This window comes from Eurypyga helias, unplaced genomic scaffold (assembly GCF_000690775.1).
Source record: "Eurypyga helias isolate BGI_N326 unplaced genomic scaffold, ASM69077v1 scaffold5002, whole genome shotgun sequence".
NCBI lineage: Eukaryota > Metazoa > Chordata > Aves > Eurypygiformes > Eurypygidae > Eurypyga > Eurypyga helias.
This window is the reverse complement of record NW_010233967.1, coordinates 57,373-68,966: the sequence shown is the minus strand read 5'-3', so window position 1 is coordinate 68,966 and position 11,594 is coordinate 57,373. Positions and strand designations below refer to the sequence as shown.

The 11,594-nt window shown below is 40.0% G+C and overlaps 1 protein-coding gene across 1 annotated transcript in view; it reads left to right on the top strand.

Moving 5' to 3' along the window:
• The window catches only part of DIP2A (DIP2 disco-interacting protein 2 homolog A (Drosophila)), a gene marked incomplete at its 5' end in the record, with an annotated part of 77,789 nt that overhangs the window by 10,729 nt on the left and 55,466 nt on the right, over nt 1–11,594 (top strand). Inside the window, 2 exons of the mRNA XM_010161878.1 lie at nt 2,077–2,196; nt 10,518–10,637. Coding sequence (XP_010160180.1) covers nt 2,077–2,196; nt 10,518–10,637 — 240 coding nt within the window. The remainder of the gene's footprint in view (nt 1–2,076; nt 2,197–10,517; nt 10,638–11,594) is intronic.

The following is an 11,594-nucleotide window of genomic DNA, read 5'->3' as shown; positions in this document are numbered from 1 at the left end:
GGGAAAGAAAGGCACCAAAAAAATCCCAAAGCCTCCTGCTCTTTTGTGACAAGATCACACAAAATTGGCCTGATGTTTGGCACGTTGATCTCCCTCATGCTGTTGTCGGAGTAGTTCATAAACGGGCGGTCTGTTTTAGGGAGTTTATCTGCTTGTCCTGTGCTCTTCTTCACCCTCCTAATTATCACGTTATCTGTTTGCATCTGCTCTTCTTTGGCTTAAGCTTTGAGGAGACGACTTGCCTCAGTTTTTGTTAATTTAAAATAGGGATTTGTATTTTACTGTTTGCAGGATCACCAAATCTCGCTGGACTCCCGACTTGTGGTTATGTAAAACTTTTTTACATGAGAGAGAAAATACAGTTCTCCAGCATTTTCACCAGTCTTCAAGTATCAGATATGCTGGTTCTGTTCAGTTGGTAGGCTGCACTTGCTTTTCTTTCCGTAAGAGGAGCCTACTGAAGTGTTTGAGGGAGCATTAGCTCTTCATAGGGTTTAGCGTTGGAACATCCTGTGCTGACTCGGCTCCATGTTCCCCTGCTCTCCGCTGAGGACACGTCAGTTCCTTTACTGGCCTGTCTCATTTCCCCTACTGGGAAATGCATTTGATGTTACTTAGCCTGTCATCTACTTCAAAAGCTTTGCTTTTGGAGAGTAGGAAGGTTCCCTTAGGTGAGAATGTGTTTGTTCTTTCTGTATAGCAAACTGTAAAAGACAGGAGCGTTTCTCTGGACTTGGATTAATTTTTAAAACCTAATCTCTGTGGTTTAATAAATGGTCCTTCCTTTTCTCTTGCTTTAGGTTTATATTTTTTACCCCCACACCCCCTCCCTGAACCTGTGGCTAACTCAAGGCTGCCTTCTCACCATCCAGAGGGGTTAACTCTCAGCTGCAAATGGGGATGGAAAAGGGATTATTGGGCGTGTTCACCTGGTGGTGTTAGCAGATACCCAAGAAAGCTGATGTATAGCAACGGATCCAGTCAGGAAGATGACAAAAACTTTTTCTGAGGATATTTTATTTAAAGGAGGGTATTTGAAAGCTTGTTTTGATTAGTTGAGGGACAACTGGTATATTTATGCAATTACTATTTGAAAACTTGCACTTCAGATGTGAAGACCACATCTTACCCAAAGGTCTAGATAAAAATCTGTTAGAACTGCTAGATTTATTAATAATTAATTATCAATTTCTTTCTCGGTGCACACTTGCGGGGAAGGGGAGGGAACACAAACCCCGCAGAAAAGGAGGAATCCTTGCTTGTTACAGAGCTAGCTTTACTTGGAAGAGAACTGGCTGGATTCCTCAAGTGACGTGTTCAGTGAAAGCTGATTTCTGTCAATATCTGCATTTTGAAGATGTCGTTTCTTGTACCAGCAAGACTTGAGGGCGGGTAGGAAAGCTGAACCTCTTTGAGGGAAGGAAAGAGTAAAAGGAAAGATATACTCAGCCCAGCATGGTGAAGGGCTAGAAATATAGCAGACTTGGTGCAGCGAATCCTGTGTGGCTGAGGACGGTTTACGGTTGAACACAACACTAAGCCTTATAGCCACATAGGAGCATAACATTATGGTAGGTTCATAGGAAAAAGCCCTTCCAACTGCATTGTAATTTTACATCTGTTGTACTTGGTATGTAGTGGCTATTGCACTTGCAAAGGTGTCATCTTGGGGATCTCCAAGTCCAGTGTGTAGCTGTAAGCACCTCTGCAGCATTTCTCTTGAGGTCTAGCCGCAAGCCGGGAGGGGGATGGTTCCCTCTGCTCCCTCCACCAACCGCATGGATCTGGCATGTGACACCCAACAACAAACGGTTCAATTCCTGCAAGGAGCAAAGGAGTTTTTCCGTTACTCAGAAGTGTTTCTTGCTTTCTATGTGAAATGCATATGAGGTCAAGCGAGATTTTAGTTTAAATAATTTAAAATGCAGTTGGAAGATGAGGATCTTTTTTAAAGGTGTAGGCTTAGGGCTTCAGTTGAACCTGTAAGTAGGTGTCGGGGTGATACAGGAACGTAGACGTGGGAAGCAGGTGTTTTATTTGCGAACCTGAATTCGTACTGAAATACAACTCTTTCAGGTGTGGATCCATCCCTGCAAGCAGAGAACAGAGTCCCAGGATCTTCGCAAGCTACCGCTGCTGTGTCTAAACAGCAGAAATCCCGTTCTACCAACTCCAGGGATGAGCGCTTCCGATCTGGTAAGGAAAAGAAATGTAGCTAAAACATCAGGTGTCGTAAGAGGAAAACTGCACCGATAGAGTAGTACCTACACCTAAAGAAACAGAAGTGCTTTGGAAGAAGGGAGGAGCTAATGAATATTTTTGAGTGGTTTTTTTTGAATCGGGAATGGAGGAAATGGTAAGAGGGAAAGAAATTGTAGGCATGCCTTCTGAAGTTTTTCTTATTGTGAATTTTACACCGTGCTTAACAGTTTTCTCTTGTTTGCTGATTGGGTTTCCAACCTGTAGAACAGTTATTTAAACATGTAGAAGATTAGAGCATGTGGCTTTTGGGTTTGTGTTTTTTGGGGTTTTTTTTTGCTTGCTTAGTTGGTAGGATTTTTTGTTTGAGGAAGGTCAGGATTATCATATTTACTGTAGCTCACTCTGAAATATTTCCTGGTTTAAAGCAAGTGCACAAAAAAGGGAAATGTCACAATGGATATTCTACTTAATTTTAAATGGACACCACTGTGACAAACCTGTTTTGGAAACTTCTGTGAAAATACCAATATCCTCATCACATCCTGTTTCCATTGTTACTATTCAGGTGGTTGAAGTACACTGTTTTCATGTGAAATTCCCTGTCACAATAGTGAGAAAAGGCAGGTGTTAGGAAGCTTTTCTCTCCTGAATACCTTTGGACTTCTCACTGGAAATTTTTCTGTTTGTTTTCCAGGATAATTATATGTCTTGGGTTTGAGGATCAGAAGTGCAAGTAATGACATGCACTGTGCATCCTTAATACGTTGCTGGTCTTGCATCACCAGACTTTGCAACTGCTTGGGCACACTGGCTACTGCATCGCACTTGCACTGCTGACATCTAAAACCTTGCTCCAGAAAAGGAGCTGATGTGCCTCTGTGGGTTTCTTACGAATAATTCAGGGATGAATGAGACCTCTTAAATATTTTGAGGATATGTATGGACATCCTGGGAAGGATGCATGTACTCAGCTGCACAAAGAAGGAACTTCTGAATTTCAGGGAAGATTACATTTAAGTAATACATTAGGAGTATGTACAAATTGGTCATTTAAATTTATTTTTGTTTTTCAAACATACTGTCAATATAATTGTACTGTTGAACATATACCCAAAAAACCCACAGATAAGTGGTTGAATTGCAGCCGTGATTTCCAAGCTACTGTGTGACCAAGTAGATTCCAGATAAACTACAAGCAGAGTTATAAAGCTGATAAAAATTAATTCATTTGAAGTAGCATTTAATGTTGTTAAACCAACAGAAATAAGAGCAAAAAGAGCACAACTACAACAGGGAATACTTGGGAACCATTAGCCTGGGGAGCTAGGAGTCTACGACAATATGCTGTGTACACAGACAGCTTTCCTGTCTTAGAGCCTCAGATGTCCTATTTAATTTGCACCGAGGATACTTGAAAAAGCAGACCATCAAAACCAGAAGCATGTGTGGTGTAAGTTTGGCATAGGGTTTATTAGTCTTACAGTGCAAGACATGTAGAAGTGGGTGGGTATTAACAAGTTCAGCTGGCATCCTTATGGATAGATGTGGCGTCCTTTTTTCCTAGAGTTAGTATTTTTATGGCCTCGTTGATTTTAAAATTCTTTACGTCGAGTTTGAGTGACTCTGAAGTCAGTCTCATCGCTCATCATCGCTGACAGTCTCATCAGTCTAGAGCTTAGCTGATATTTTTACATCTCAAAATGAGTGTTTTTGGATGACCCCAAGTGTTCAGGCAATCCTGCCAGTGGACAGTTATTCAGAGGAAGCTTGATGTGTAGAGGTTTTGGGTTATTTCTGGTACTTATCACCGGCCAGTGCCAAAACACTAGGTAGTGCTTCATGTGGGCTGCCCTGTCCTTCTGCAGTTCCCCATCACTGGTCCACTAACTCAGGAACAATTCTTGCCTGGAATGTGTTCTTCACTTCGAAATTTAAACTCTTGGAGGGGGGAAAAGTTCTCAGTTGTAACACATGTAATTGGAATTTTTTTTTTCCCATTACATATGACAAGGCTTAGTGTGTTCAGGTGATATCAAAACCAGGTAGTGCTGGTTTCGCTTGACTTGATTTAGGTTAAACTTACATCTACGCAATGTAATATAGATACAGCTTTCAGAAGCCAGTGTCTTTTCCCTTTTTTTCTCTCTGATTTTTAGAAAAGTTCTTCAGATTTATTACATTAGTGGTTCTCTTCTTCATCTCAGTGTAGAGAGAGACTGAGAGAAAAATGCAGGGTGTTTGTTGCATGTTATTACTTTTTGAAGGTATTACTACTCTGATTCTAGTAGATGTCGAATCATCTAACTCATTTGAGTCTGAAAATGCTTCTTCTGGTCTTTTTCATGGCTGCTCATGCTGTGAGATATAAGTATATGTAGAACGTGAATATGAATGTTGACAAGATGTCATGTAAAACGTCAGTTACTGTGAAGCAGCTTCACTTTCTTCTTCCCAATAGTTTGGCATTAAGAGTCACAGTTTTGCTTCACAACACCAGTCCCATGTTATCTGAGAAATTCTAGCTATGCTAAGAGCAACTTCTACCTAAAGAAACTATGCCCACCACCTCCAGCTTGAAATGTCATGACTTTTTTTTCATTTCACTTAATGTTAACTTGTTATCTGTTGTGAAGCACAAACAGCTTTAGGCTATAATTCTGGGTACCATTGCTGCTTCTATCAACTGCATGCCTTTACTTATTCTTTAGACTTTCGGCAGCAGGCGAGGATGTGTTCTTTCTTCTTTTTTTACTTCATTACAGCCTTTCTTTTTTTCTTTTTTTTCCTTCCTTTGCATCTCGTCAGTTCTGCTGTGTCCTTTTCAAGAGTAGCTGATGAGGGTGGAATGCAACTTTTCATAGAACAGAATCTCTTTCTGGAGAAATTACAGTTATTTTAGAGCCATCAACATAAATTACTTAAAATAAGCAAGCAAAACAATTTTTCCTTTTTATGCAATTAATCTTCCACTTACCAGCTGTAAGTACATTTTTTTAAAATAGTTTCCCAGAGTTTTTGTTCATTTAAATTGACTGTAATTTTTATCATCCACAGATTTTTGTCTTCAAGCAGTAAATATTACCGAAAAGTTTCCAGCAGTGAATAGCATTAATAAATGCTGTAGGCTGCTAAATTACCTAGGAGCTCTCAGAACAGCGGGTAACATTACGGTGCTTTAACTCGGTTTTCATTCTGCTGAAGGCTGATGACCACGTGAGAGAGACAGGCAGGGACTGTGCAAACACAGTGATAAGCACCAAGACCCCCATAGCCTCGAAGCAGAGCACCCTTGGCGATGGATGGATGGCTCGTGCTCATGGCTTTTCCTTCTGGGGAAAGGCAATGTGCCGCCTTCTCTGCTCCGTCCCACTGCTGCCTGATTTTGGGTAAGAACACAAACGGGTTAGCAGGTGAGCCTTTAGGGTGTCTGAATAAGCTTTCCCGGCAGCTGTCATGTCTCTTTCCACTCTTACACTTTTTCTGGTGACGGTTCTTCAGCCTGTTGGAGATATACTGTGAAATACAGCCTGCTCTCCCAGCTTGCCTGAGCAGGATACAGAGAGGCATTTGGGGAGCTGCTCCCAGTGAGGAGCAAGTCTGCTCAGTGTGCAGGGGTGATACTCTGCAGCAGTGTGAAATACACAGCAGCTCTCTCCCTGCCCTTTTTTTTTTTTCTTCCCTCCCTTTTCCTTGTTCTTTTTTTTCCTTTTTTTTTCTTCCCCCCCTTTTCCTTGTTCTTTTTATTTTTCCCCATTCTTTTCCCTGTCTTTTGTTTCCTTTCATAGAGCTTTATCCTGCACTGATCCTCTGTGCTCCACCAACTTTCCTGGAGTGATACTTGCAAAGCCTTTTCAAACAGGAAAAAAAATGCTGTTCTAATAGTTGGAGGGTTTAGGGTGTGTTTAGGTGATTTATAGTCCTCAAACTATTTCTTAGGTTTTTTCCCTCATCCTTTTTTAAGGACATGTAAAAGGAAAGAAAATAAGAATAGGGACATAAAATGGAGCTAAGATTATGTGGTTAACTACAGCGGAGGAAGGAAAAAACGTTTTGTATCAATAATGAATTGTTAATGGTTGTCTGCAGCTTAATAATAAGGTGCAGATACATAGAACTATGTTCTTCAAGACTTTATTCTGCTTTCGGGTGGCAGCGTATGGGCTTTTTCACTGCTGGATGCAATCTTCATGCTAATAGGATGCTGGACTTGCTGTTCACCTCTTCCAGTGTTCACTGTTGAACATTTGTGTTCCTTGTTCTCAGAAACATGATGTAATACAGATCTCATTTTATCTGATTTTAATGACTGTTTAATCCTCTGAAGAAAACTGAAGTCCACAGTTGTTACATGTTAAATCAGTTTCACAGTACATTTTTAAGAATTTAATAGTAAACAATGGTAAGAGCTTCCTTTTGAAATTCTAATATCCAATTAGTCTTAAATTTATATTAATTTCTGAATTTTTGCACCCTAAGTGTTCTGCTTCTTGAAAACTATTCCATTCCTTTTGCTGTTTTTAGTAGAGTCTGTCTCATCATGTGCATAAATGTAGAAAAGTTCTTAAAGGAAACGTAGAATTAGGAACAAAGTGTTCCAGAGAACTGAAGCTGATTACTTCCTTCATTTGGCTGATGGAGGATGGTCCTACTCAGTTGTTATCCAAGGACAAGATACTAAAAGAAAAATTTCAGGCTGGAAATAGATCTTAATGAGTACAGAAGGAACCAATAAGTTAAATCAGTGCTGTAAAAATGAAACATGAAACTGAATAAAAATGTATCCTGACTGTCCTCTGGTTGCATTTTTAACATTTAATCCCGTCGTTTCTGGGTTTTGAGGTGGGAGTAGGAGGGCTAGAGGAGGAGGTGGTGCTGATTTTTGCCTTCTGGAAATGGAATAGCAAGTAGTTCCCATGCTTGCTACCACAAATCTGTGTGATGTTATGACCTGTCCCACTCCACTCTGTTAAAATACCTCAACGCACCCTTGCCTCAAGCTAGTCCTTTCCATTCCCTGAATATACAACTAGGCTAAGAATGCTTTCATTTTTTATCTGAAGCATTAAATAATGACGAATTTATGTGCAGGCTATAAATACTGTCTGTTAGTTTTCTCTTTTGGAAGACCTTTTCTGGAGGAAAAAAAAGACGTTTGTTGCATTCCTCTCCTTCCTAGCAGATTTTAATGGAAAATAAAAATATCTTCTAAAATCTATATACATATATATGCAGGGTTGAAGTGAATGCATCTAATAGTTACCATCTTGTTTTTAAAAGCATGCAGCTTGGCTTTGACTGAAAGTTCTGCTATGGAAATGTGTCCTGCAAAATTGGCATTTTGCCCCTAACTTCAGAGGCTGCAAAAATAACCTTGAGTTTAAGTGATATTCTCAAGTTTATGGATAGCAGTAAGGTCCTTGGTGCATGTAAGTAACTCAGCAAAGCAAGAAGTGTGTTGAGTTCTGCTTAAACTTTCCGGAGTTTTGTGAAGATAAGAGGTTTGCTTCTAGGTATCCATGAGAACTAAGTTCGGCAGTGGACATGTACAAGGTGGGGAAAAAAAGTCCAAAACTAAAGATCAGGAAACCAAGACTACAAAAAGCAGTATCCTGGATGGGGGGGGATGGTAGGCAGGGAGACATAGGAAGAGGGAAAGGAAATTTTAGTTCATAAACAAACAGTTAACAGCTCCCTGGTGTGAAACCTAACAGGGTGACTGGTATTTAAATTAAAAAAAAAAAAAAATCTTGTGTCAAAAAAGAGAGGCTTAAGAAGTGAATGGTTTTTAATTTTTTTTCCCCCTCTTAACAGCTTTGTCCTTGAACCTCACAGGTTATTTGCACAAGAAGTTCTGATTTGAGACAAGCATCTACCTCGTAAACTCACGCCTTGTAAGAACACACAGGTGGTGTAGTATATTGGCATATATGTGTCTTAAATACAGGACAGAACAGGTCATCCAGGGGAGAGCTGCAGACTTGAAAAGTGGCATCGTTACTGCAAAGACCGAGGAGGTGTCTGGGACCATGCGCCCAGGCCGTATTTTGATTTTTCTGATCCATGTGGCCAGGCTGAAGGAAACGGTTCATTTCTTGTTTGGACCTGTGACTAAGAAAAACAACGTCCTGATTCTGGGTTAAGAGTGGATTGTATTTCTCTGACGTTTCTCATAAAGGGGCTGTGCTTTCCCAGCCCTAGGCTTTTAACGTGCTTCTCCCGTGGTGTCCCTTTGAACCCCCGTATTGCAGTCAGCGGTGCTGTGTGGCCAGAGGTTGGATGCCTGAAGGACATGGCGTGAATATGCTTTGGAGCAGGGGGATTTTTACATATGGAAATGGAACAGTTTTCATCTATCATAGGAAAAGATGTCAGGTTAAGCTAGGGGGATTTCTGTCTGATTTACTTAAGAGCAGAAGTTCTGAGAGTCATCTGTCATGAAGAGGTGGTTAGAAATACACTGCGTGAAGCCTCCTCTGGCGAGGTCATGCTTCCGAGCTTATGGGCAGCATCTGTGATCTCTTTTGGAAATGGAGAATTGAACAGTAGTTCCCCACGTGTCAGGTGCTTATCCACTGTATTGAGACACAGCTGCTTTTGGCAAGTGTTTTGTGCCAGGATGTTTCCTACGGGTTCACCTCGGAGTGCTGGGCTTTGCTGCTTTGTAGCCTTTTATTATCTGGGATGCTCAGAAATCTTTTCTGGTTTTTGTTAAAATATATACTGATTAGCTTTCCCCTGAGCTGTCTCTTGCTTTGTCAAAGTTAACTGGAATTGTTTAGCATATTTAAAATAAATGAGGAAAAAACCTTATGCTGAGCATGACCAAAGCAGGTTCAGGGCTTTTTTTTTTTTTTTTTTTTTTTTTTCCTAAACCTTATGCTGAGCATGACAAAAGCAGGTTCAGGTGTTTTTTTTTTTTTTTTTTTTTTTGTACTTAAAATAAAGAAGGTACGGTAAGATAGGGAGCTTTACCTATAGTCATCATCAAAGTTAAACCCTGTATGCATGGGGTAGAGGCATACTTTTTCTATATATATGTAAGTTGTGTAATGTTATGTATGTCGCATGTCTGAGTTCCATACTTAGAAGCTTATCACCTTTTATGTATTTGTAGCCTGAGATGGATACTTAATGAAAGAATAAATCTTACTTTTTTTCCAAATGGGACAGCTTCATTCTGTAATTCTTGTATAGCAGCTTCCACATAAAAGAAGTGTGGTAAGACAAATGCATAATCACACCACTTGCTTTTGGGCCCTTTGAAGCTGTGTGTAAGTGTATACATGCTGTACTTGTTTTTCATGAGTTTGAACCTTAGGTTATAAGTTACAGTGTATTTTTGGTCTGCCTCACTTCTTGACATCTGTTCACTTCTCATGAATTTTCTTCCTCCATAGTTTCAGCTTTTTGACACCGTTGACATATATGTGTCAAAGAGAAAAATCTGCTGAAGGCAATTTAGAATTACTTGAATACATTAAATTTTATCTGCAGCGTGGTCTTGACTGAACACTAAATTCCTCTGCAATCTCAGTTTTGGCTTAAAAATAAGAAAAGTTGAGTTAAACCCCATGAGTATATTAGGGTAGTTTTTGCTTTCAGGAGAGCAAAACAAGTGTGTGTTTCCTCCCTAATTCTTCATGTGTGTTTAGCCTTTTCTTTCTGGTTTTATCTTACTTGCAGTCTTCTGTGAGAACTTCAAGTATACGTTTTTCGCTTCTTTTCCTATTGTGCATTTTGAAGGATGAGTTGTCCAATGCTGTTGCCAATTTACAGTATCTGCGTTGAAATGTCCCCAAAAAAAGGACAATAAATCATAGCTCAGAACTAGTGTGCTTAGGTGTCCGTCGCTTCAGTGTTGATTTTCAGGGTGTTCTTCCTAAATAATACTTGCAAAGCCTTTTCGAGCTGATTTCATGAGGAAAATATGTCAACCTGACCCTGCTTATATCCTCCCTTAACTTTTGAAACCATTGCTTCTGAGCTGAATTTGAGTGGGAGGCAGGCGTATGTGTTCAGTCCTACTAAACACTCTTGGTGGAGAAACGGTTCATAGACTTGTCGCAGCTTCATAATTAAAACCATGTTACTGTAGGTGGGACCTTTTCTGCTCTCCAAGAGTGCTGAGAACCTGCTCCTTTCCGCAAGCTAAGTGGCGAGGCTACACAGGATTAAAGCCATAAGGGTGTGATGCAGCCGTTGGTTCTGCGCTGTAGAAGAAGGTGTTGATGCTTTCTGTCTTTTTAGAAAGAAATAATGATTAAACTTCATCTCTTAACCTGATTTTTTTTTGTTGTTGTTGTTTTTCTATATAGACGTCCACACTGAAGCAGTACAAGCAGCACTGGCAAAATACAAAGAGCGAAAAATGCCCATGCCTTCAAAAAGACGGTCTGTTCTTGTGCACTCTTCGGTAGAAACGTACACACCTCCAGGTATCTATTGAGTTAACTTCAGTAAATCTTGCCAGGTGAACCTGATAGCAAAATATAAAGAGCAAATGCTTTGTTCTGCTAAGTTGTAAGTATATTGCAATAACCTGCTTCTATATTCATGGCTCTATTTCGTGATAATCAGGTGTTGGTTGGGTTTGCTCTTTGTCTCTCCTCAAGATTTTTAGTGTCTCATCTGGAGATACTGTAGCTGCAAGAGGTACACTTGGAAGCAACAATAGAGCGAGCAGTTGCCCTTTGTGCATTAAGTATGTTCCCTTACGTAATGTCTCGCTCGGAAGGAGATAATCTTGGCAAGCATGTCAGTGCTGTAAATACCTTATTTCACGTTGCATAACATTCTTTTTTAAGAGCTGAAGAAAATGCCAGAGCATTAATTTGCACAACTCTTATTGGTTGGTTGAAACTGTGAGCAATAGAAAACTCAGAAAATCATATGCTGTAATTGTTCAGATTGTTTAGGTCAGAACATTTTCTTTAATTTTCTTTTTGTTTTGGTTTGGTTTTTTAGGGGAAAAAAATAATCTTCCTGTTGTCTCACAATGAGACAGTTCTCTAGAGGTTAAGAAAATCTTTCTCCAGATAACATGTTTTGCTGGCAAGCCAAGTGTTTTGGGGCCAGTGTCTTGTATACAAAGCAGAGGAAATTCCCTGAGCTCTTAAGTTTGGAATGATGTGCTCTCGTCTTTTCTGTTGTGGCCCTGGAGTAGAAGCACACTGACCTCTAGTGCCCTTCTCCATCCTTTCTATTTCTTAGCCCCCTTCTGGAAAAGAGCAGGTCTGCTGTCCTCTCTTCCTTCCTGGTCTATATTTTTCTCAGTTTTTCCCATGTAAAGGAAATTGCACTTTTCTTTGCTCGTCACACACTCTTGTATATTGTTTTTGTGGGATATCTGGATAGTTCATCAGTTAATAAATAATAAGCTGCTAGTCCTATAT